The sequence below is a fragment of the Thunnus albacares genome, chromosome 15 (assembly GCF_914725855.1).
Source record: "Thunnus albacares chromosome 15, fThuAlb1.1, whole genome shotgun sequence".
Classification (NCBI taxonomy): domain Eukaryota; kingdom Metazoa; phylum Chordata; class Actinopteri; order Scombriformes; family Scombridae; genus Thunnus; species Thunnus albacares.
In genome coordinates, this window is record NC_058120.1 from 18,218,383 (window position 1) to 18,241,660 (window position 23,278).

Below are 23,278 nucleotides of genomic sequence, written 5' to 3' on the forward strand. Positions count from 1 at the left end.
GACTGTTTGAACAGATTGGCTATATTGGTAGATATAGCACAGCTCTAACCCTGACAGTTTAAACTTAACAGTTACTCATGGAGTATTTGTTCGATGCTAACCCTGCCAGTTACATTAGATAAAACTTGAATACTGTATCTTCAAAATAAGAATTAAAAAATGCCTAAACTGTGATAAGTTTATAGATTACCCAATGAAACACTTCTTTTTGGTCTCAAACCTACCATTTGGGAGTGTGAACATGCCAAATTCAGGTTGCATTTAGTATATTGTTTTCCTTACTCTGCAGGCTTAATTATATGTGGTAATTTGCATAACATCATTTGCCAAATATGCATAAGTTAGCTTAGCCAAGATGAGGTGGTAGGTGATTTAATAGGTAATTTACAGGACAGCATGTTTCAGTTGAGTGATTTATAAAGTGCTGTTTGTGTCCAGGTGAGTTGGACAGCAGAGGCTGGAAGATGAAGGACATTATCCTCGTCCACCTGTATGTGAAGAAGATGGAAGACTTTGGTGCACTCAACACAGTCTACAAAAAACATTTTGGCACAAACCCTCCAGCCAGGTAAAAGTGTAAACACACATACAAACCTCTTTCTTCTAAGGGAACATCTTCGTATTGTTTAAACTCTAAAGCGTTGGCTTTTCTGTATTAGTTCTATTCTCCATTCAAACATTCACTCCATATTTCCCCTTTTTTCCTTTTATAGGGTGTGTGTCCAGGCTCCTCTCCCTGCTGGTCAGCTGCTGCAGATGGACTGTCTGCTCCATGACTGGACTGAGCCCCTGGAGAATGGCTGCTTCCACCAGAGAGAGGCCCTGCATGTCCAGAGCCTGTCCCACTGGGCCCCAGCCAACATTGGGCCCTACAGCCAGGCCTTCAGGGTAAGGCTCCAAGGCCCACAACAGGGAGAGGTGGTGCTGGTGGTGGGTGAGGTAGAATTGGGTGGTAGCAATAAAGGATGTATTTGCTTAAGAAAGCCTAAATTTTCATGCATAGGCAACTAACGATAAATTTCATTATCAATGAATCTATTGTTTAGAAAAAGGAAAATTATGAGTATCTTTATGATGGATCAATTTAATCAAAATAGTCTAATAATTTTGTGTTGATTTACTAATTATTCAAATACTCATTTGAGCTCTACTGTCCTGTCAAAGGATATCCTTAACAGCACATCCTGTTGTCTTTTCTGTTTTCCACATTACTGGTTTGGCAATTGAAATGATCACTTTAAGAAGGTAAGTATTGGATTAATGGAGGAATACCAAGGATTTATCTGATGAACGGTAAATGAATGAATGAATGAATGAATAATGAATCTCGCTGGTGATTCTTATGATGCTTTGTTGTACTTGACTCTTACAATGCAATTGAAGTGTCTCAGATTATGTGCATTACTTTTTCTGTGTGGCTCTGTTGTATCTGTTTATTAATAGATGCATGCGTGATAGTTTGTTCTCATTACTACTTTTACGTATACATGTAAACATGCACCCCCATTATAGTGGGCAGTATGTATTAAGGTTGGGCGATGTCTACCAAATTGGCCTATGACAATGTCCACAGTGAAACATCGTGATGGACGATGATATTGTTGTTGAGTACATACATATACTCTTTATATGTATTATGCTGGATATTAATTACTATTTCTATTTTTTGCAAATTTGAGCCCATTTACAGCCCATCCTCACCTACTCACGTTGTCTTTCCTTACTTTTCCTCCCTATAACCTATGCTTAAGCTACCTCATTAAGGAGGTATGATCATACATCATAGATCATATGATGTTAAAAAAGTATTTTAAATACTAGTCATAGTGATGCAACTACAGAATATACCAGTGAATTAAAAACAAATAAACAAACAAACAAACAAAAAATGGCTGTCATCCCAGCAAATGTGAGCAGATATTTGACAGTGGCAATCACCATGCATTATGGCAGCGACCAACTTGTTTGCTAAAAAAGGTACCACTTCGCTAATCTGGTTTTTTTTTTGTCTTTTTGTAATTCCAATGGGGGTTTAAATCACCATGTTATGATAGAAGAAGGCTCAGAGGTGGATGACTGTTAGCCACTGGCGATGTCGATGGCATCGTCCATTGGCCCAACCCTAGTATGTATTCATTTTTGCACTTGTTTGTAAAGCTACAAATCGAACTTCTTTCATATTGTTTAAAACCCAGCAAGAATGTTGAATTCAAAGGCAGAGCAGAGGAAGTGTGGGCCGTGGTTGCACGGTTGGCTTGGTGTTTTGTTTACCCAGTGTGTATTATATGGGATTACACTTGTCAAGGTACTGTCAACAAGGATAGTGTCCATCTCCTCCACACTGTCCTTGATCCTCAAGCCAAATCCGCCTATGAGTGAGAACATGTGTGGATTAGCCATTCGTTTAGAGCTTGACGGCATATCTCACCAGTGTGTCACCGAAGCTCACAGGATCTTGAGCAGTTTGGATTCCTGAGATGTAACCTACAGAGTCAGGTTTGCTTTTAACATGCCAGCAGTGTTTGATTTCCTCAATGGAGTCTCATTGAGACATGAAATTGAAGTCAGCTGTGGGCATGTGCTATTGCCTCTGGAAAACAGTCTAATCTCTCACTCCTCTAATGATCATTCATATCCAAAGCAATTTGAGAAAACAATGAGAGGAGTTTGCTTGCTCAAAGCTGCGTGCAGCGCTTCATACGACCCCTGCGTCGTCTCTCAGTGTGTCTGCTCCTCCTCCACGCTACAATGACTTAATTTGATCAAAAATGTATTAACAACTCTTCAGTACAGCTAGAGATTTTTACATATTGATACAATTACCCCCTCGCTGTGAGCAAGCACGCAGTGCCACCCCTCCTTTCACCAGTACCACGTTGACTCCATCTTAATGACAATTTTCCTTGGTGACTGTTGCTGTGTGACACCATGGCGACAGGGTTCTGGCAACAGCAGAGACAGAATAGCTGCTCTCTGAGACCAAATAACCAGGAGGCCTCCACGTTCGCTGTCTGTGGAAAAGAATTAGAAATTAAAAGAAGGATCTGGTTATACAAAGGGGTTGAAAGGGGTTGATGAACTTGAAATGATTAAAGGATGAATTTGTGATCTTAATTATGTCCAGAGTATGTAATCAGTTTTGTTCAGCTGAGGAGATTTGTGTGATTGGAGGAGATGGCAAATGAGAGTAGCCTTTGATGAATTATTCCGGTAAATTATTTACTTTATAATTTGTTACTCTGACAAAACCTAGTGACGCTAACCATTTAAATGTGTGGTTAAGTAGGGTTATAAACTGACCATTGTCCAGCTCTATTGGGAACAATGTATTCTTTTGACAAGTGACCAGTGTTTTGAGAGACAGCACATGGCTTCTGACAGGACATGGCACTCTGGCCCTGCAGGATTTGACTACAGTAGGTCTCCACAATGAGGGTTTGTACTGGTGGAGGTAGAGAGGGACGGTATCAGAGATTGGCAGGTGATGGATGCTGGACCTTCAAACTCCATCCATCTATTCATCTGTCTGCCTGGCTTGTCATGTCTCAGCTTCAGCTCTCGGGAATGGCAAGCTGACTGAATGTCGGCTTGGCCTAGCAAGCTGACAGATTCAGATCTAACTTGATTTGAAGAATTAGTTAACCTTTATGATGTCAAAGCTGGGGGCCTCTTGGTGTATTGTATGTTAATGTATGATATTGCAGCAGTATAAGTAAAAGCCGCAAGCTACAAAGACTAAATTGATTTAATTTATGCTTTGTTTTTACGTTATTGCATATTAGTCCCGCACCTGATTGACATGTGTTTGGAGGTTGCATTCCCCATATATCATTCGTGGGTGTGGTAGTATCAAACTTGTTGCCACTAATTGTTTTGTTTTTCCGTCTTATTTATCAGAGATCAAATGCAAATTTAGCTGTCATTTGTTTTAGACACAATTTGCATAATCTAATTAAGATATAAGAAGTTTTGCTGTTTTATTATCATTGAAACAAATAAAAGATGCTCTCAGACATCTTTTTTTTTTGTTGCAAAATATCAAAACAAATTCTCTCATTACAACAAAAGCCGAGTAATGGCATGCTTTTAAAAGAAATAAAAGTTATTACTGTGTTTTCTGTCAGTTGTTTCTTAGAAGGAGCTTTTAAACAATTCTATTGCATTAACATAATAGCAGCAAAAAAAAAAGATCATGTGTTCTTTAGCCAGCAATGATCCACATTTTTCTACAGAAATCCATTTGTACTAATAACAGACGATTAAGCTTATGAGTTGCCAGATGGAAAAAATTGACCTATCATTTACTGAAGTCAGAGTTAACAACAGGAGTCTAAAACTGCTGGATTTTTCCACATATATTTAAATTAATGCTGCCTGTTCTGTCACATTCCCTTTGGAGTCACATTTACAGAGGCAAACACAATAGCCAAACCAGGTCTGAATAGAGAGACTATCAGTTGAATGGTTGTTAAACATCTCCTCTTTCCTGTTAAGGTAAGTGGCTCACCCCTGGGATATTTGCTGGGAAATTATACTCACTGATCACATTCTGCGGGGCGTGTTTGGGGAGCTGACTACGCTAGCCTCAGGTTGCTTGTGAACACTAACCCCTTTCCCATTGCCCTAATTGTGAGTGACAGTCAATATTGTGGAAGACTGTCGTGCACAAGCCTGCGATAGGATTTGCATTGGATTTTGAAAATTGTCAAAGTGGACTGTGAGGCATCAGCAGGAAAGTGGATCTGACGTTGCCAATTAGTGTCAAAGGGAGGAGTGTACTGGGGCGCATGGTAGCATTTGAATAATCTTCCTACAGGAGTCTAAATGTCTAAAAACAATGATCTGAACTTTTTCTGACCCTCTTGATGAGGGGTTCAGAGGTCACGCTGAGTCATAGTGAGGTTGGGCCACCCATATAGAGCCAGAGCAAGGACACGAGAATGACTAAAAGAAGATCACAGGAAAAAGTTTTCTGTGTGTGTTTGAAGCCGCATTTTCATTTGGTTTATTCCAAACAAAAAAATTTTAGACAGTAAATTATCAAACAATATTTGTAATGTTTTTTAAGATAATTAACAGTTGAGAGTGACAGGAAACATAAGATGAGGGAGACGGGGATGACATGTAATAAAGATCCCCAAACTAAATTGAAACATGGATGTTGTGGTTGCACGGTATGCATCTTAGACCACTGACTTACAAGAGCACCCCACATAATATGCATGTTTTAAGGTATTTTCCATCTGTGTTTTAAAAAGTAACATACACATATATTACAGTGTTTTTTATTAGGAAATGTCATAGGAGAACAAATGGTATATGATGAGTTTATGAAGATAGCAGCCCCGCCAGTACAGCTCTTGATGGTGAATAATCAAAGGGTTGACGGCTAAATAGGAGTGAGTGTGGTGAGTGAGAAAGCAAAAAATTTTAGTGATGAATAGCAGAAATTAGGCTAAGTGCTTTAGTTTTATGGTTTGTTGTTCTCACCCAGAATGTTTCACTACTGTAAAAGAGCCAACATGCACAATTCAACAACCCCCCTCACCCCCCAGCTCATCAAACATCACCCCCACCTCCCCAAAAATCTTCCTCAGCCTACATCTAGAGACTACATCTACCTCAATTACCACAGAAGAGTAATTAGCCAAAAACAGTGTGTGCGTGCATCTGCGTTTGGGGAGGTATTCATGCAGCACGAACAGATTAATTAGGACGTTTAACTTCATTTCTAATACAACAAAATTAATCCCATAAAATATGAGGGATCTCGGAGGAGGTGCCTGTCAGCATCTGACGCCTTTCCCCTGTTTGCCATAATCTATTAAAACCTTGCTTTTATCTCACCTCTCCCCTGTCATACTTTATGGATTTTTTCATAAACACGGCCCATACTTCATAAATGTCTCAATTTTCTAGTCTATTAATATTACTTCAAAAGCGCTTGATAAAAGAGGAGGGCATGCGTGAAATAATGCACCAATAATACGAAACGCTGGAGGCTAGAACAGTAGGGGCGGCTCTCTGGCGTGCACACTCAGACAATGCAAGGGATGTTATCAACTTCAATAAAAGAACAAATGATCACCTCCAACCAAGGAGGAGGGGTGAGATGAGGCAGGGAGGAAGGGGTGGGGCCAGGAGGGGAACAGTTGTCGAGTAATTGAGTCGATGAAAAATTAGGTCTTGAAGGCTCAGTGGTTTGAGCAGTCGGGAGATTGAAAGCTACTTAAAAAACTATGTTGTTCCTCTGCACGTGTAGTTACTTGCTCCTTGTTGCAGCGGAAGATGTTAACACAGATTTGTTTTTTCTTTGCATTTCACTGAAAGCACAAGTAGAATAGGCTGGCTGTTTCCTTTTCTGAATGCCTGAATTGTGTGCAATGAGTTGAACCTTTTGTCTGGAGAGAGTCAGAGAGGTTTTGACTGACAGTCGGGCTTCACCTCAGAGCCTTTCCCCAGCGAGCATTGATTCAGTTCCTGTCTCTGTACATCACCTAAGTCTGTCTCTGTAGGTTTTACTCATCCTACCCAAACTCTGGGGTCAACTGTCTTCACTTGAACTGGACACACAAGAAACACACTGATCAAACCCAGTAAGACCTTACCACAATGGCATGTCGGCTGTATGCCCTGAGGCCAGGTATTACAAAGACACACAAATACACCTGTGTGCTCTTTGTGATAGGCCCTGGCTGTATGACAAGGTAAACTGGTTTGGTCATTAAAATGAGTCACGGGTGACACACTGTAGACATGACTGACAGGACAGGTATACGGCACTCAAACCACATTCAGTGACACGCAGATACATAAAGATTATGGAAAGACAAGCAAAATGGGCAATTGAGCATAAACACATTATCTCATAACATCATAATAGATCCATATCTATTGTTGACAAGTGTTTTCTAACACTGAGATGTATGCATGCGTGCAACCACAACATGCATGCATACTCTCAGTCTTGCATGCTATAATGTGAACAGGAATTTCTTCTCTCACTTCTAATACAGTTCCACACCCTAAGACATATATATGCGTTGACACACGGTCCTAGCTCCAGCCTGGAACAGTGCTCTAAATGTGTACAGCTATATGTGAGAGGTCAATTCAGACCACCTTTTTTAATCTGATGAGGGGGGGCAGTTTTATGGGAAGTGGTAGACGGCAGCAGGGATAATTATGTTACTCCCAGTCCTATCTCCACCCACTCCACATCCCCCCTTTTCTCTCCCGCTGTGACCACGTGGAAGCTGACCTGTCATGGCAGTAGTCGTTTTCGGGAGTCAGAGCATCGCTTCGCTACATTATCCTGCGCTGCTGCTCCTGCAGCACCACGTGGGCACAGGCTGGTATCAGCTTGTACCAGGCGAGGACAGGGGAAGGACTGGATCTGTCTGAGTGCATCGGCTCTCAGGCAGTCGCGTACGCCGGCGCTGTGCCTCTGCCCCGGCCCCTGCCACACTCCCACTCATTAATGGGCCCTGCCCTGACAACTGATCCTAATTGCCTTTGAACAGCTCTTCATGTATTATTGGTGCCTGACTGCCTTGGTTCATATCAACAAGCCATAGGAAGCAAGGGCAGGATAGCCGCTGCCATCGTCCCTCTTTCACTGCACATACTGTACAGACAAACATACTGAATATTAGAGATATACATATGAATATATACATGTCTTGTGTGTATTTGTACACTCAGACATGTACGTGCAGATAGACACGTACCACTGTTGTCACTAGTGAATGGACAGCATCCTTCTTGTGCAAGTCTGTCACCTTTGCAGATTTGCAAATTATATAACTATACTCTGTGTAAAAAGCATTACAGTATGCAGTTGTATTTATGGCTATATGGGTAGAATGTACTAGAATATTTAATGAAATGTAGATTAATGTAATCAGTTATGATGTATGAATATGATTTTATTTGATAAATGGTAGGCTTTGCTTTTTAATTTGAGAAAACCACATGCCACATGAGTGTCTGTGTGTGTGTTTGTGTGTGTGTGTGTGTATGCGCGTGTGCATGCTTGTTTGCTTCTCACTTTGTCACTGCTGATGAGCAGCGAAGGGGTGAATGGTTCAGAGACATCAAGAAGGCATCTGAAAAGCGTCATGTAAAGATCCCACCACCGCAGATATCTGCCAAGACACTTGCGCTATTACAATTGCAATCACAAACACTCAGTCAAAACACATCAATTATTTGTAGTCCCATGTGTGAATTATTACCCCATATCCAACTATTTACTTCCCATTTCACCCCTCTATTTGAATACAGAAAAACGAGAGGTGGAGTGGCTTGGCTTTTTATTTGTGGAATGAAATAACTGAATACCAAATGCATAGATAAAAAGCATAGCGGCGTGTCCTGTCCACTCCCATCACTGTCTGAGAGAGGAGAGACGTATGACCATCCCATTACTATGGTAACTAGCCACTATATTCAGAGCTGCCCGGGTGTGTTTTTTCCCCCTGCAGTGACGAGAGGGCATAGCTGACTGGGCCTACACACACACACACACACACACACACACACACAAAATACACGCGGTTAGGGAGGGTCTTGAAGATGCTCCTTGTGAAATATACACATGTGTGGCAAATACAGACAGAACAATACAGGGGCCAGCGCTCACACATGCAATTGTGGTGACATACAGACACTAATAGGCAACAGCATTAGGAGAGAAAAGTACATTTCACTCTTTTCCCAAATCTTTTATTGGAACACAATAGACACAGGAATCAAGCAGTGAGAGAATTAAATTTAGCTAAGGCACAAAAAATAACTGCATTTTATATTTTTGATATATAGATATTTGCCTAACAGAATTTAATAACACTGTCTAGCATCTTATTTATAGAATGTATTCTTCACACAGGATGAATGTAGCAACAAAGAGGAACAACATGATTGACATGTTACCAACAAATACAGGGTTTGTAACACTAATTGTCACCAACTCAGACTGAGAAGCTGTTAGAGATGGCTTGTTACTGCAGCAGATGCACCTTCTGACTGTGTTATACAGCACTGCGCTTTAGTTTGTGTATTTTAGGAAACTACTATTATAGATGATTTCTATGATTATTATGCTCCTATTCCTGCAGTTCTAAGTTGCACACATTAAAAGTGGCAGTCGCTGCCTCTGGTTAGAAATGATTATTACATTCACATGCAACAGTATGCCAGCATTGCCATTTTGTCTTCATTTAGTAAGGGGATTTTATTAGCAGTACAACAGATGACTCAGAAGAGATTAGCGTTTACATTCCATTTACTTTTGGCCACTCGCTTCATCATAAATTTCACATAGAGCAATTCTTCTGAGTAGTAACTTTTAACCTGGGTCATTCATTTTTCAAATGCCATTGTCATCAAAGCACGCTTTACTGAGGTAAAAACCGCTGGAGATGAATAATATACAGCGTCCGTTTTTTTTATGCGGACATATCAGCATGTTCACTTTTAATATATATTTATTATTGATATTATAGATTTATTATGTAAGGGGATGTCAGGCCCCATGGCTCTAAGTAATGTAATGAAGTTGAGATGTTCAGGGTAGGAGTTCAGTCAATATAATATAGAGTACACAATATTTTCCACATGGCAAAATTTATTGAGTTGAATTTGATGTACTGACAAAAAATGTTAATATTTGGTATATTTTTCAGTGGGAATACAGTACATTTTTCAACACATTGTATTTTATCAGTTTGCTTTATAGAGTATTATTATCTCTGGTGCACATTTACAGTAAAATAAAAAAACATTGTTATTAACACAAAAGTAAATATAAAAAAATCTTTCTTTTCTCAATCAGTTTTTACTATTAATCTTTGCATTTACATGTTCCAGCTAGATTTGATTTTTCAGTATTTATTGATTAAAAAACACTTGTAGATATTGCAATGAAACCCACAAACAATTTGTCACACTATTTTTTTATAATTTTTCACTAATTTTCCCTCATCCATATTTCCTGCATTTCAGTGGTGGAATTTGTGGCTTATTTATGCGAACATTTTGACTCCCCCCCCCCCCCCCCCCCCCCCCCCCCAAGAAGAAAATCCAAGGAGACTTCAATGCTGTCTAGCCAGCCTGTCCATGGTTTGAGTAGACTTCACATGTGCAGCATTGCTGATACTCCAGCTGCTTTTTTAATGCAGCCATACTGCCATCTGTTGAGACGAGATGGGACTACATCTCTTTTTTTGCTCCCCTCTGCATTTTGTTGCACTGTCTTGTTCACTCAGCCTTTCATTCTTTGTTTGTCTGCTATTCACCCTTTAATTGTGAATACTGAACTATGTGTTTTATCCCTTACAAGTAATAGTGTAGCAACAGTGCAGTGAAGAGAGGGTTTGTGTGTGTTTTAAACTGGAAGTTTTGGATGTGAATGCAGAGGACTTCATGTCCCTTGATCACAGGCTGATTTTTTCTTTGGCATTTATATTGACTGATACAGATTAGACATTTCACACTATGGTCCCGTCTTCATATTGCAAACACACAGACTTACTTTTCTTCACCACTACTGACAGTTACACTTTAATGGTTGTGCCACAGCACTTTTTTGACATAATTCCTTTATGTCCAGGTTAGGTTAGTGCTTCTATTACCAGCCAGACTAAGAGACGTAGTTTCAAAAAAAAAAAAAAAAAAGGAAAAATATGAAAAGACAGAAGAGACGAGGTGGTCACAGCTGGGAAGGAAGAGATAACGGGGGTTGAGGGTTGCAGTTTCAGCATCATTCAATCAGACAACATGCCCCTCAGCTGAAACAGCAAGACCCTCCCCGATTCTCTCGAATTAGGGAGATTAGCAGGAAAGCGCATAATGCAGGATGATGGAATTTGTCATAATTTGCATTGTCCTGGAAAGATTCGGTTTGATAGAGCGATGCATGGAGGGGCTTGTCATGTCCCACGGGCAGGTCATAGAGGAAGCTTGGCAGAAATGATTTTTGCGATATGTGCATCAGTCGTAAAAGCCTCACAACCAATTTGTCAAAAAATGTGAGGTCGGGACAGTTGAAGACAGCAGGGCATTTTGCCTAACGCAATGAAAAACCATGCCCCTCCATCACTCTTCATCCACAGCCCAGCTCTGGTGTGGCACAGTAATTCCATAGCAGCAGTATTTGTAATGTTTTATTTTATCATATTTATTAATTTTACAGTACATTACAGTACATTTACACAAGAAGAAAACACAAACATTTTGATCAAAACTGGTTGTATTTTATTGTAAAAATAACTTTTTTTCATGATGGATAAGTTATTTATTTATTTGTTTGTTCATGCCTGTTGGCATTCAGATGTGTCTCCTTGAGCATCCAGCAGTCAGGCTCCCCTGACCTTGGTTATAGTACTGAGCGGCAGCTCCTGACCAGCATAAAGTTGACCAGAGCTGACATGACAGTGTTACTCTTCCACACGGTTCAGTGTCTATGGAGTGGGCATGTCGAGGGCAGACATACAGGAAGAATTGAAAAATACACATACGCCTAGAAAACATGGGGGGTTGGGGAAAGGCCAGTGTCCCTGGCTCAGACTGACCACACGTTGCCTCAACAATGGCTCATTACAGTTGTATAATTTTGAGTATTCTTCTAAATTTGTCAGTGTAATAACTATGTGTTTGGGGCATATGCTTATGGTTTGTTTTCTGAGTAAATGTGCAGTTTTAGACCTGAGAGAGTGCATACAGAAATGCCCTATACTTGCCTTTCTTTGTGCACTTCATACAGCTATTTATGTCGCCGTTTAAGTAACACTGATTTTGTGTGACAGTTGAGCATACAGGGGTTAGGCTCAAACTGGAGCACAAACAGGAAGAAAAAAAATAGATAGTAGAAAAAAAGAGGAGGGAATAAAAAAGGCAAATATCTCCCTCCCCCTTCCCATGAAGCCTTAAATGAGAAGCCTAACATGGGGAGAGATTCTGTAGAGGGGAGAAAGGTTGTGGTTCTCCTGAAAGGTTTGTATTTGTAGAAATGAGGTGTCAGAAGAAGCAGGATTTCCTCAGGGCGCAGCACAACATGAGCCCATCTCTTATCATTTCCCACTCCCAGACGTGATCTGCTTTGAATGCACTAATGCTGAAAGAGCCCCACAGACTTGAAGCCAGTTCAAGATGAAATCACGGCACACATCCCTGACAAACTGCCATCCAGCACACAAGGATTAAACAGTCGTTGCATATCAAATCCCCGCCAAAAAGCAGAAATAATATATGCACTTAAATACATTCAACAAAACTTCAACCTCAGTTTTTTGATCCCTACATTTTGAACTATTTTGGGCTATTTGCCAACCCTAAAATATTCAGGAAAGAAAGGAAATTACTAAAGAGAAAAGTCAACACAGAAATTTGGAAATTTGACACATTAAGAATGTTCCATAAGGGATTAAAAAGTAAACCAAAGAGTGCTCTATTTAAAGTAAATTAGAGTTTATGTATCATATTAAAATTTAGTTGGCACATACTTTGTAAATGCAACATCCTGTGTTTGAATCTGATTTAGTGCTGACACTAGTCATGCTCCTTTAACATTTTGTCTATATTCACTATAAACCATCAGATAAAGGCCTACGACGTTCAAAAATAATCTTTGAAAAGTTTTAGCCATGGGGTGGAAAGCCTTGCCTGGAGCTCTGAAGATGCACTCTACCTTTACTCCATGGTGAGGCTGTAAACAATACTCAATGAAAAGATATTACAAATATTAATTTTATTTTGCGTTTAATTGGCCACCCTGTAGCTGTTTCATACTACCACTGCCCCTGTAGCTTGGTTACATGTGTCCTTGTATAAGGGAAAAGTTACACCATATTAATTTAACCTATTTTACACATTTTGTATTATCATTTTCCTGGTTAAATTATGCATGAGGTCTCAATGGGGAGAAATGTGACCATTAGCATATCTGATAGGAGCGGTGGAGCAGTTTTCCACCTCTCTCTGTCCTTGGAACCAGGCAGAAAAACCTGACTGTTCGTCAATACCAGGTCATTTTATCCAGGCCAGCCCAGTTCAACTATACCATTGCAAATCTCTGCTAATGACACTCAGAGACCTCTTCAACAAGATGGGGGCCCAGAGGGCTCCAACACCAATGTGAATATAGTCTAGCACTGTCTGGTCATCTCTGGAAGCTCTTTGACAAAAAACTGCAATTAGAAACACCTCAGACACACCATCCCGAAACGAGACACCATTAATGCTTGACAGCGGATACAGCCTGGCGCTCCCTGAGTACATTTACATATATGTTACTGTCTGCAGCTCACAGAGATGGAGAGGGAGAATGTCTTTGGGGTTGGTGACCTTTTGACATGTCATGGGCTTTATTAGAAAAGGGATGGTGTTTTAGCCATGAAATAAAGGTCAATAAAGCATGAAGCAAAAATACAGCTTAATTAATACTTAGCATGTGTGTTATGATCACATCCGTTGTTGAGATAAGCTGGAAAAAGTTGGAAAAAAATGTTTCAGTTGAGGTTTGTGTCGAAAAAAGTAGAATTTTACTATTAGAGCAGAGGAATACCTCAACATTATAGCTTATCGTCTCTCCATCTCCAAAAAACATTTTACTAATTGACTAAGTGGGGTAAAGAGTTTAACTAATATTTTACTTAATTTTGCAAAGGTCATCAAATATTGATAATGAGGTACTACTTTGGTAATCGTCATGATATTAATTTTGTCCAAATTGCCCATAAATAGGTATTGTATGCCTTCAGTGACACACTGATATAGTATATAATGATGATTATTAATTTTCACCTCAACATGCAGATACTAAAAACTACAATGTCTGGAAATATTTTAAATTATAGCAGCAAATATCATATATTATTAAGAAGCAGTTGAACAGAAATAAACCAACATCAGCATGTAGTATTGATTCACTGTGCACACTGTAATACAGCACATCCTCTCTTTCCTCTGTGGGCCATTTAGACTGCTAAGGCTAGCATTTGAAAAAATACTTATCTTGTTATAGAAAGTTTAATGTCATATGCAATTGTTTGACCCTTATGAATATTAAAGGATCCCATCTCTGGGCTATTAAAAATGCATGTGGCATTGTGGTTGTTGATCACGTTTAGAACGCCCATGCAAATTGGACTGTCTTCCCTGTCAAGGCCTAAGATGAATAATGTAGTTGTGTTGTATATTCAGGGACACACCACTGACAGTCAATTAACAAGTTTGATTGGTGTGTGAACTCATTCTTTTGAACTGTTAATTTTATGTAAATAGTATTCGCTCTCCCTTCTCCTCTGTCTCTCCCCCAACCAGGTTCACCACAGAAAGATGTGCCCCCACCACCACAAAACCCCCAAATCCCCAATTCCACCTCCCACTAAGAGTAACCAGAGCAGGATCCTTAATAATTGATCATCACACACCTGCTTGGTAGAAGCTATGGGAGTCTGCCTTTAACAGTCAAGGGGCCCTGTGCTAGCCCCTTTTGATATTGAAATCGACAAATGGTAGCCGGCCTTTATGAATTCAAAATGGAGTGAAATCTTTTCATGGGGACGAGCTTGTTAAAAGATTCTGGCCACCCGTCCAACCTGATGGAGCCCTTCTTTGTTGGAGTGGATATGATGGCATTTGATGGCTCATAAATGGAATGCCAATGACAATTTGTTGTTGATGTGTGGGAATCTGGCTTTTATGTTAGGCAGACATAGTAATGCAGGCGCTCTGGCAGATTGTGCTTGCAGGTAAATGATCCGGTGATTGATCCAACTGGTTGAAAGCAGCGAGGGCCTTATCTCCTCCCTTTCTTCCCCCTCACTCACTTGCACCCGTCTTCCTCGTCTTCCTTCCATCTCTTGTCTCCTCTGCTGTCCCAGTAATTCGGAGCAGCAGAGATGGAAGCAGAAGATTCATCAAAGTTGACAAGTGAACACAAGAGCTGGGGATCATGGCAAACCCATCTTATTATGGAAATAGCCACAGCCATGTCCGCTCTCTAGCTAAACAGATGTGTGGCTAACATCCTTTTCTGCTAGTATCCCATATAAGACACATCTAATACACTCCAGGAAAGGGAAAATATTCAGTATTCTATTTTTCCTCCTTTGAACAAGTTGTGTCATGGCCTACCACCATCTGTGTAGGCTTTGGTGAGGCAATCAAACTGAACCAAGTACGAAAAGGAAGGGTTTGTTTGAAATGGGTGAGAGGAGTTTGGTTTAGGAGGTGCTAAATCTTAGGTAATACATCTGGTCCACTTTCACCCGGTAATCTCTGTGAAACACGATACCCCTGGCTGTGTCTTTGCTAATAAGTAAAGGACCTTGTCTCAGGCCGTGTATCAATTGATTCAGGACTTTGATCCTCCCCAGAGATCTGCATGAGCTCCAGGGTCCCTGAGTTGGCCAGCAATTATCAGCATGTCACAAGCAGCTATTTGCATTGACTAGGAGCTAGTGTCCAGTACTAATACCATCCAGCCTCAAACACTGCTGAGCTACAGGGTCTCTAAAGACCTGACCTCCTTAATGCCACTCCTCATCCCTACTCGTCTCTCTGCATTAAACAGATAGATTTTCTTCAGATTTCATTATGCAGGAAGCTTCATTGTAACAGAGGTATTTAACAAAGAATTGAGCTTATTATCACACGGTTAATTATGCTTATAAATAACACTGGTGTCACTGAGATACATTGACAGGCTTTTCACAGAACACCTGCTAGTTTTAGAACTGTTAAATGAGAATTGTTGGTGATAAGATGCTGAAAAACGGGAGAGGTGGACCTTGTTAATTAATGCACTGCTACTCAAACATACACTTATAATTAATGTTAATTTGATTATAGCACCTCTGATGAATATTGTACTTTCTTTTTTTTTTACAAAACTCATTTTTGAGTTGGGAGACTTTTTTCTTTCATCGTTTATGGCTAATTAACAACTTTATGTTAAAGTTCATAATTGTCTAATTAAACATTCTTATATTTTTACTTACATGAGTTAATACAAATCTGAGGGCAGACAGGAGTTTAGTTGTTTGTTCAAATGTAATCAATGTATTATCCAGTCTTGATAATGCACTGCACAAAATTTCTCAACCTCAAGAGTGGCAACTGTGGCAATCATCATCATCATCATCATCACAGCAGCAGAACAGTTCTCTGAAATGCTGTAATTGAATGAAAAGCAATGGGTTAACTTAGTAGAGAGATTTAAGCATTTTGCTCATGGGTCTGTTTGTGTGTGTAACATTGGACTAGGGTGGCGACACCTCATTGTAACCCTAGTCCACACCTGTTTTTTAACCATACCAAAACCAACATTGATATTTATGCCGTGTTTTTCTTGTGTCTTCTCTTCCCCAGGTTGATGATTCGGTGTTCTGTGCAGGCCAGATTGCTTTGGTCCCCTGTACCATGCAGTTGGTGAAGGCTGGCACCAGGACGCAGGCTCACTTGTCTTTCAGCTATGTAAAGAAGGTTCTGGAAGCCGTGATCAGCAGCTTGACTCTACCTCATGTTGTCCAGGCCCACTGCTACACCACGAGACACCAACACATCCCCATCATCAGGGCCGTCTGGGAGAGCATGCTCAAGGCTGCAGAGGAAGAGAAGGTCAGTCACTGTGGGGTGAGATTTTTGTTTATGAAACATATGCTACTGGTTAAGGAGTAGAGCCGTGTCTGGCTGTTTTATTATAGATGCAGAGGAAATATTGATCATACTCATAATACAATATTACACCCACATAGGATGAACACATGTTTAATGGATTAAAAGACAGTGGAATCCATGCGTCAATGAATAAGTAAAAGAAGAGAAACTTGATATGATATGCAAGTTTTTCAGAGGCCTTTCAGTATTGTGTTTTATAGTTGTGAAATAAGGGAAAGTTCCTCACCCCTCTCTGCCCCCCTGAGACCCAAGCCGCTGCGACTGATATTTACCAGTGAGTGCGCTCATGAAAAGTTGATGATGTGGGAAACGCTGGTGTCTTTGATAATGTGGAGCTTGGCACAGAAGCAGATGTCTTCCTCAGAGCCTCCCTAATCCTTTGCCCCCACACACCATTTTGGAGCTCCGTTCAACTCTCAGAGCAGCTTATCCCCCTCTCCACCCCTCTTTCCTGCCACCTCCCTCCATCCTTCCCTCCATTCCACCCACCCCGGCTTACAACCCTTGCTCCATACGTCTAATAGGGGCACCAGTCTCCCCTGGCAGCCCTTCTCCTCCCACAGTAATCTTTCTTGCCATGGGAATAGGGCCTAAGGGACAGAGGCAGCAGAGCAGCCCACCTCCAACATGTGGATCTGTGCAGTGGTGAACAATGTTAAAGACTGGAGAGAGGATGTCAGCTTTGTGTCAGTTCCTTAAATGTCTAGCAATATATAAAATCCAAGATGTGTTTCTTGCCAGTAATAGTATCCTCAAATACCACGTTTCAGCATATCTCAATCAAGAGCAAGAGGTGTGTATTTGTTAATTTATTTGACACATTTCGCGTTATCATAACTTACAGTGAAATAGAAATCCGAAAAGAATCAATTTAGCATGCAGATTGGGTCGTTCAGATAACAGAGCTAACTCTGAGCAAAGCTTTGGGAGGTGACAAGACTAGGTTCATGTCAGAGGCCACTGAGGATGGACAACACCTCCATCTGTTGTGCGTCAATTTGGTGTGTCAGAACAATCAAAAATATTCATTTGGCTGACCCAGGATTGTCACCAGGAGACCATGTTTTATTTTCAAGTGATTGCCAAGTTAAGTACCTCTAATTGACAGCTCAGGGTGTGTTGGCTGTAAACAGATGAGAATAGAGCTGGCTTAGGTGGTGGGTTCCTAACCTGACCTCTTTGTCTGTGAGGCAGATCTTTTTAGTGTGACTTCCCAGCTTGGCCCTCACACTTTCACCCTCTCTTCTACTTCAAGTGCAGATGTATAAAGTGCAGCTGAAGGAAGATAAGGAGAAGGCTGTGGTTGGGGGGGCTACTGTTTCATCCTAAACTAGGTGAAATGCTCTCTCCCTTGGGTGGGGATTATACAAAGCACCGGTGCTCATTTGAACTGACTGTAATTGGAATCTTTAACTCAGGTCAAACACCGATAACACAACTCCCACAGAGAGCAGAAATAACTTTTTTTCTACCAGTTGGCACTTGCAAAAAGAGTCTTGCTTTAGTTACAGGCAGCTTTCTCAGGTGATGTCTTCCCACATACAGGCAATTCAAATAGTGGTGACCTTATAAGTAAGCAGTTTGGTAATCTTAAATTTGTACAGCCCCTTTTTGAAAGAGAAGTTAGAAGGTGTCTCCCAGAAAGGGGGAAAATGTTATTAAATATGCCTTGTTACCTACTTAAATACATAAAATGCATTTTATTTAGACTCGAAGATATTTAAGTAATATTTGCCATTTACACATAATCAGATTTTTTCCGCTTTTTCCAAGAATGCTGACATCTGTTCCTTATAATGCATCTTAGTGAGATTTAAAAATTATCAGCACAACATGTAATATGTGTTTTTTTTCATGGATTGCTTTTATTTACAAAAATATAAATGGTATACTTTTCGGTGTATTTCCAGACACAATACCTGTGAAGTGCATTTTTTACGATGGAAAACACCAGTGCCTAGAACGTCTGTGAAGCCACAGGGCCATGTTGTTGTTGTGCGTTGATAATTTCTCTAATCAGGTGGATGAAGAAGCTTGCAGGGTTAATTGGGAGCATACTGGAGTCGCTACAAGTGTGAAATTGTATTTACGGTGCATTAAACCACAAAGAGCCTGTTTGTCTGTGTGCATGCAAGTGTGTGTGCAGACGGTTTGATGAATAGTGAGATGCTGATGTGATAAGTCAATACATGTTAAACAGACGTCCCTTTCTCTAGCAATAACAGGTCTTGAAAACATGTCAAAATGTAAAAAAAAATAATTAAGCAGGTTTAAGGTTGAAAATATATATATATTTTTTTTACATGCACTTTTCATGCACGTCAGGTTATTTTAGATATGTAGAAAATATTTAAAAAGAGATGATTAGTTTTAAATGGCAATAAACAGAATTTAATAGTAATGAATTTGCAATGTGGAGGGTTTCCTCCCTGTTTACCACAGTAAGCCCTTTTTACACAACTTCTCTCCTGCTTGCTTGCCTGCTTTTTTAAACTGGGATGCATTGGCTTCTGCCATAGTTTTGTAATGGCCTCATGCCCTTAAACTTTTCCTCACCCCACTGACATGGCCTTGTGTGTTTCATTTACACAAACAGTCTGATGAGATGGAAAGTGGATTTTTAAGAAAAGTGAGCGAATGAAGGGGTAAATGGGAAGGGATATTATAGCAGACTGACAGCACTACAGTAAGTGCTGAGACATAGAGCCACATGCTGAAGGCGTCCCGCTGGGCAGGAAATGTAGGGGAACTGGCTAAGCAGTGCAGTCCCATCAGCTCCCCGCTGTTCCCCGCCTTTACACCACTTCCTTATTACCGTGTTTACCGTTCGGCTTTCACGCCTCTCGGCCCTCCAACCCGCCACACACTCCAGGCGCATGGACGTGAGTTAGAGGGAGGAAAGTGGGGAGAAAGAAAACAAACATAAGGAGAGGCAGGTCACACCCCATCAGTGTGGAGAGCTGAGCGCAGCAGATCCAGACTTCATGGGTTTACCTGCTGCCTATGGAGTGAGAGAGCACTGGGGGAATGGCTGCATGCCCTGGAACTGAAGTGGGATGAAGTAATGAGATGGATTGTGTTAAGTGGCTGGTGTAGAGCGGAAAAGAGCCCTCACTCTGCCTCCCGCCTGCGCTCCCAACTTGCCACTCCAGCACTCAGCTCCACCATATATCAAAGTTTGTATTTTATTGGATTAATTTAATAAATGATCTCTGGTCAGGTTGGGATGTCAGCCAGTGTTCCCACTCTCGCTCCTCTAGTGGGGAAGCACACTGTAATGGAAGTCTTGACTAGAGTCACGTCTGAGACATATACACACATACGACATGTGGACATATACACACACATAGTAATGCACCTTTTGCACATTTAGTTCCACAAAACTGCTGAACAAACTTCCCACCGCATGTAACATTTTGGTGGATACATTAATAAAGAAACAAAGGGACTGATGTAACCTTGTCCGACAGCTCTGACAAAAAGTCAGCAACTGTGCCGTGACAATAAAGTCCTGCCAGCGGCTGGAGCACAGCACTGAAGTCCCCTGATCTCCTTGTGGATGGTCGGTTGGGTATAGTAACTCAGCATTCAAGGCCTGCAGGGTGGCCTTTAAGCCTGGCTGAGCAAGACCCCCTGTCCTGTCACTTCTCTCCTCAGTCCCCACTCTCTGTTCCATGTTCAATCACTATTGACAAGCAGGAGCAGTTCCCTCTAGGAGAATACCTAGCCTGTGCCAGAAGTGCTAATATAACATTTATCAAAGCATAGGACAAGTATGTGTGCTGTCACTTTGTCTGACATGCTAAGAGGTCCGTGCTGACACTGCTATTGTTCCCTGCTCTTATGATTGTTGTTTGTTGATCACTGCAAACAGGGCTCTCTACAAAAGTAAAGAAATATTAACCTAACCCCTGCACACATACTCATTCAGGACAGTAGATCTTTTGATTTTTTTTTTTTTTTTTCATTCTCCAAGGCAAGAGGTCAGCTGTTGATACACAATTAAGTGTTTGCGAAAGTTTAATCTGAAGGTAAGTGCTGCTTCAGTGAATCTGGCGGATTGGGTCATGACGTCTTCGTCTGTTGAAGGGACAAAGAGGCCGTCGTCTGCTCTTGTCAATGATTTCTCTCTTCTTTTTTTTTTTTTTGCGAGTGAATATCAAAATAAAATGTAAGTAACCTGTTATTATTCTGCACTTACGAAGTGGGGTGTAAGTGGATGAAAATTGATCCAGCAAATTGAAAAGGGGGTTAAGTGTTTTTGCCCTATCGACTCTGACTGAAATGACGGTTATATAAAACACTCATTTCTCTCCCATTAGCAGATGAAGCCACAGCCAAGTATTATTAGAGGGCCACATTGTAGCACTGCTCCAAGACATTTTGTTACTGCTAATGGCCCTCGGTCTAGCGGAGAAAAAAAAACATAAAGAAATTTTGGCTCTGTGGATAAAATTGAGGCAGTTTTCCCTCTAAATGTGTTTGTTGAAACTGCCATAGCATGTTGTGAATGATCTTCTTAGAAAGGTGAGAAGTCATCTTGGATAGGACCTGTCATGTTAGCGATGTAGCTCACAGTGAGTGCTTTTGTGCATTTTATTTAGGGTGGCTACAAGCACTATGGATTCTGTCTCAATTGTTTGTACACTATCATTACCGAGGGTCACCTCACAATCTCACGTTAATTGATAGCCTGTCAGTCTGTCAAGTAAAAAGCCTTTTCTTAGTGCTGTGTGGTAGAATTTTTATGATGTGATTTACAATAATGTTTAATGTTGATGGCGTGGTGTTTGTGGTCAGAAAGCACAGCGTGTATCTCAGCAGGAGGGCCATACATTTGATTGTGGTGTGTGGCGCAACACAGTGTATTATTTGCCAACCAGTTCATTTGAATACCATCTGTCTGCATTTCAGGACATGTTTTTGGAGCCTGAGATCAAACCTCCTCCATTACTGGTCGTCGTGGTACCTGCCTTACCCAGGGATGCTGCTGTTGAGCTCCATGTAACAGCTATCCAGGATGACCCCAGCCAAAGGACCTCCTGTTACATGACTACAAAGGTGGCTTGTGGATCCATAGAGTGCCACACCGTAATATCTGCTGACAGCTCTAGTGCTTCGCTCTCCCTTTGCCTGACTGTGCCCGGCCCTGCCTGCGAGGTCACCGATGATGCAAAGGATATTACAGAAGCAATTGGCACTACATTAAAAAAAGCCATGAAGAAGATGGATGCTGAGCTTGTGCCACTGTGTGCCAGGGTGTTCTACAAGTGCGACCATTCACTGACACAGCACATCGTTAAAGGTATGTCACAGTATCTCAGTTAAGACACTACACAAGGATTTGAATTTTAATATTTATACTCATTAAGAGGATTTATCCTAAATAACTTATTCTGTTGAAGGCAACACTTCTGAGATACACTGCTCTTGCAAGTTAAGCTCAACATCTCTACTTAATGGAAACAAAGTGACAGCCTGTCTCTCTCTGCACTGTCTTTTCAAAGAGAGTGTGAGCTGACATTAGTTAAATAAACTCCATAAAGTATTCTAGGAAGCAGTCTCTCCAGAGGATCTCCACTTCTTCCTGTGTTTAATTATTGTAAGTCATTTGTTGTGTCTGCACTGTGTACAGTAACCCAAGCAGCTGGCACAGTCTTTTGTCATCATTACACTTTTATATGCCACCATCTCCTGCTCCCAGGATTGTAGGTTCTCATCAAGGCAAATGTAGAACGGTATTTGTTTTATCCTGAGAGATGTTCTCTCACAGGGAAAAGGGCGAGGAGCACATCGATCACACGGGCTCAGTTGTCAAGTCATCACTGCAGCAGTCAATTAACATTTTTGAATCTTTGCCAAACCAGCCATCTTACTGTCATTTTTAGCTTTGACATAACTCATCTTTTTGAGAACGAGAAATTACGGTTACCAGTGATGAATGGGAAAATGGTTGATCTGTTTAGAAAATGTGTTGATATACATGACAGACAAATGGCGCTGTTTGTTTTGTTACCTAATGATGTAATTGTTATTCAACATTGTTGCGTGATATATGATGCATGTAATTTATTTCTTTCATTATCCACAATAGTAGAGAAAGAGGATTTAGCAATCAGGAGGAATCTCCTTACAAAAGGCTCAAATGTAAATTTTATATTTAACGTAATAATCGAGGAGAATTAATAATGGATAGAATAGATATTTAGTACTGTAGATATGTCAAATAATTGCTAAATATATTTTTGGTGCAATGGAAAAAATTGCATTAAAAAAACCCTGTTTTATCTTTTTTTTATTTTATAGAAACCAAAAAGTGTGTTACTGGGTCATTGGTTAACTGGAGCAAAATCAACCTAGATCTTCACCCTTGAAATGTGTGTTTCTTTGATTATGGACTGTACAGACTGCTTCCCTTAAACCATTTACTGACTCATCATTGAATTGGAATCTGTTACCTTACCCTGCACGCACAACCGAGCCCTGGAAGCTGACCCGTGGGCGTCTTTATGGGTCACAGCCTATGCTCATTGGGTGATGAATCCAAAAAGTCAAAGGAGGAAAAGTAACACCTCTGGCGCTAGCAGTCACAGCC

The 23,278-nt window shown here is 40.8% G+C and overlaps 1 protein-coding gene across 1 annotated transcript in view; it reads left to right on the plus strand.

The window, feature by feature from the left end:
• Positions 1 to 23,278, plus strand: part of dph6 (diphthamine biosynthesis 6) — a 59,985-nt gene that overhangs the window by 31,107 nt on the left and 5,600 nt on the right. Inside the window, exons 11-14 of the mRNA XM_044375759.1 lie at positions 439 to 568; positions 714 to 888; positions 16,375 to 16,623; positions 21,598 to 21,988. Coding sequence (XP_044231694.1) covers positions 439 to 568; positions 714 to 888; positions 16,375 to 16,623; positions 21,598 to 21,988 — 945 coding nt within the window. The remainder of the gene's footprint in view (positions 1 to 438; positions 569 to 713; positions 889 to 16,374; positions 16,624 to 21,597; positions 21,989 to 23,278) is intronic.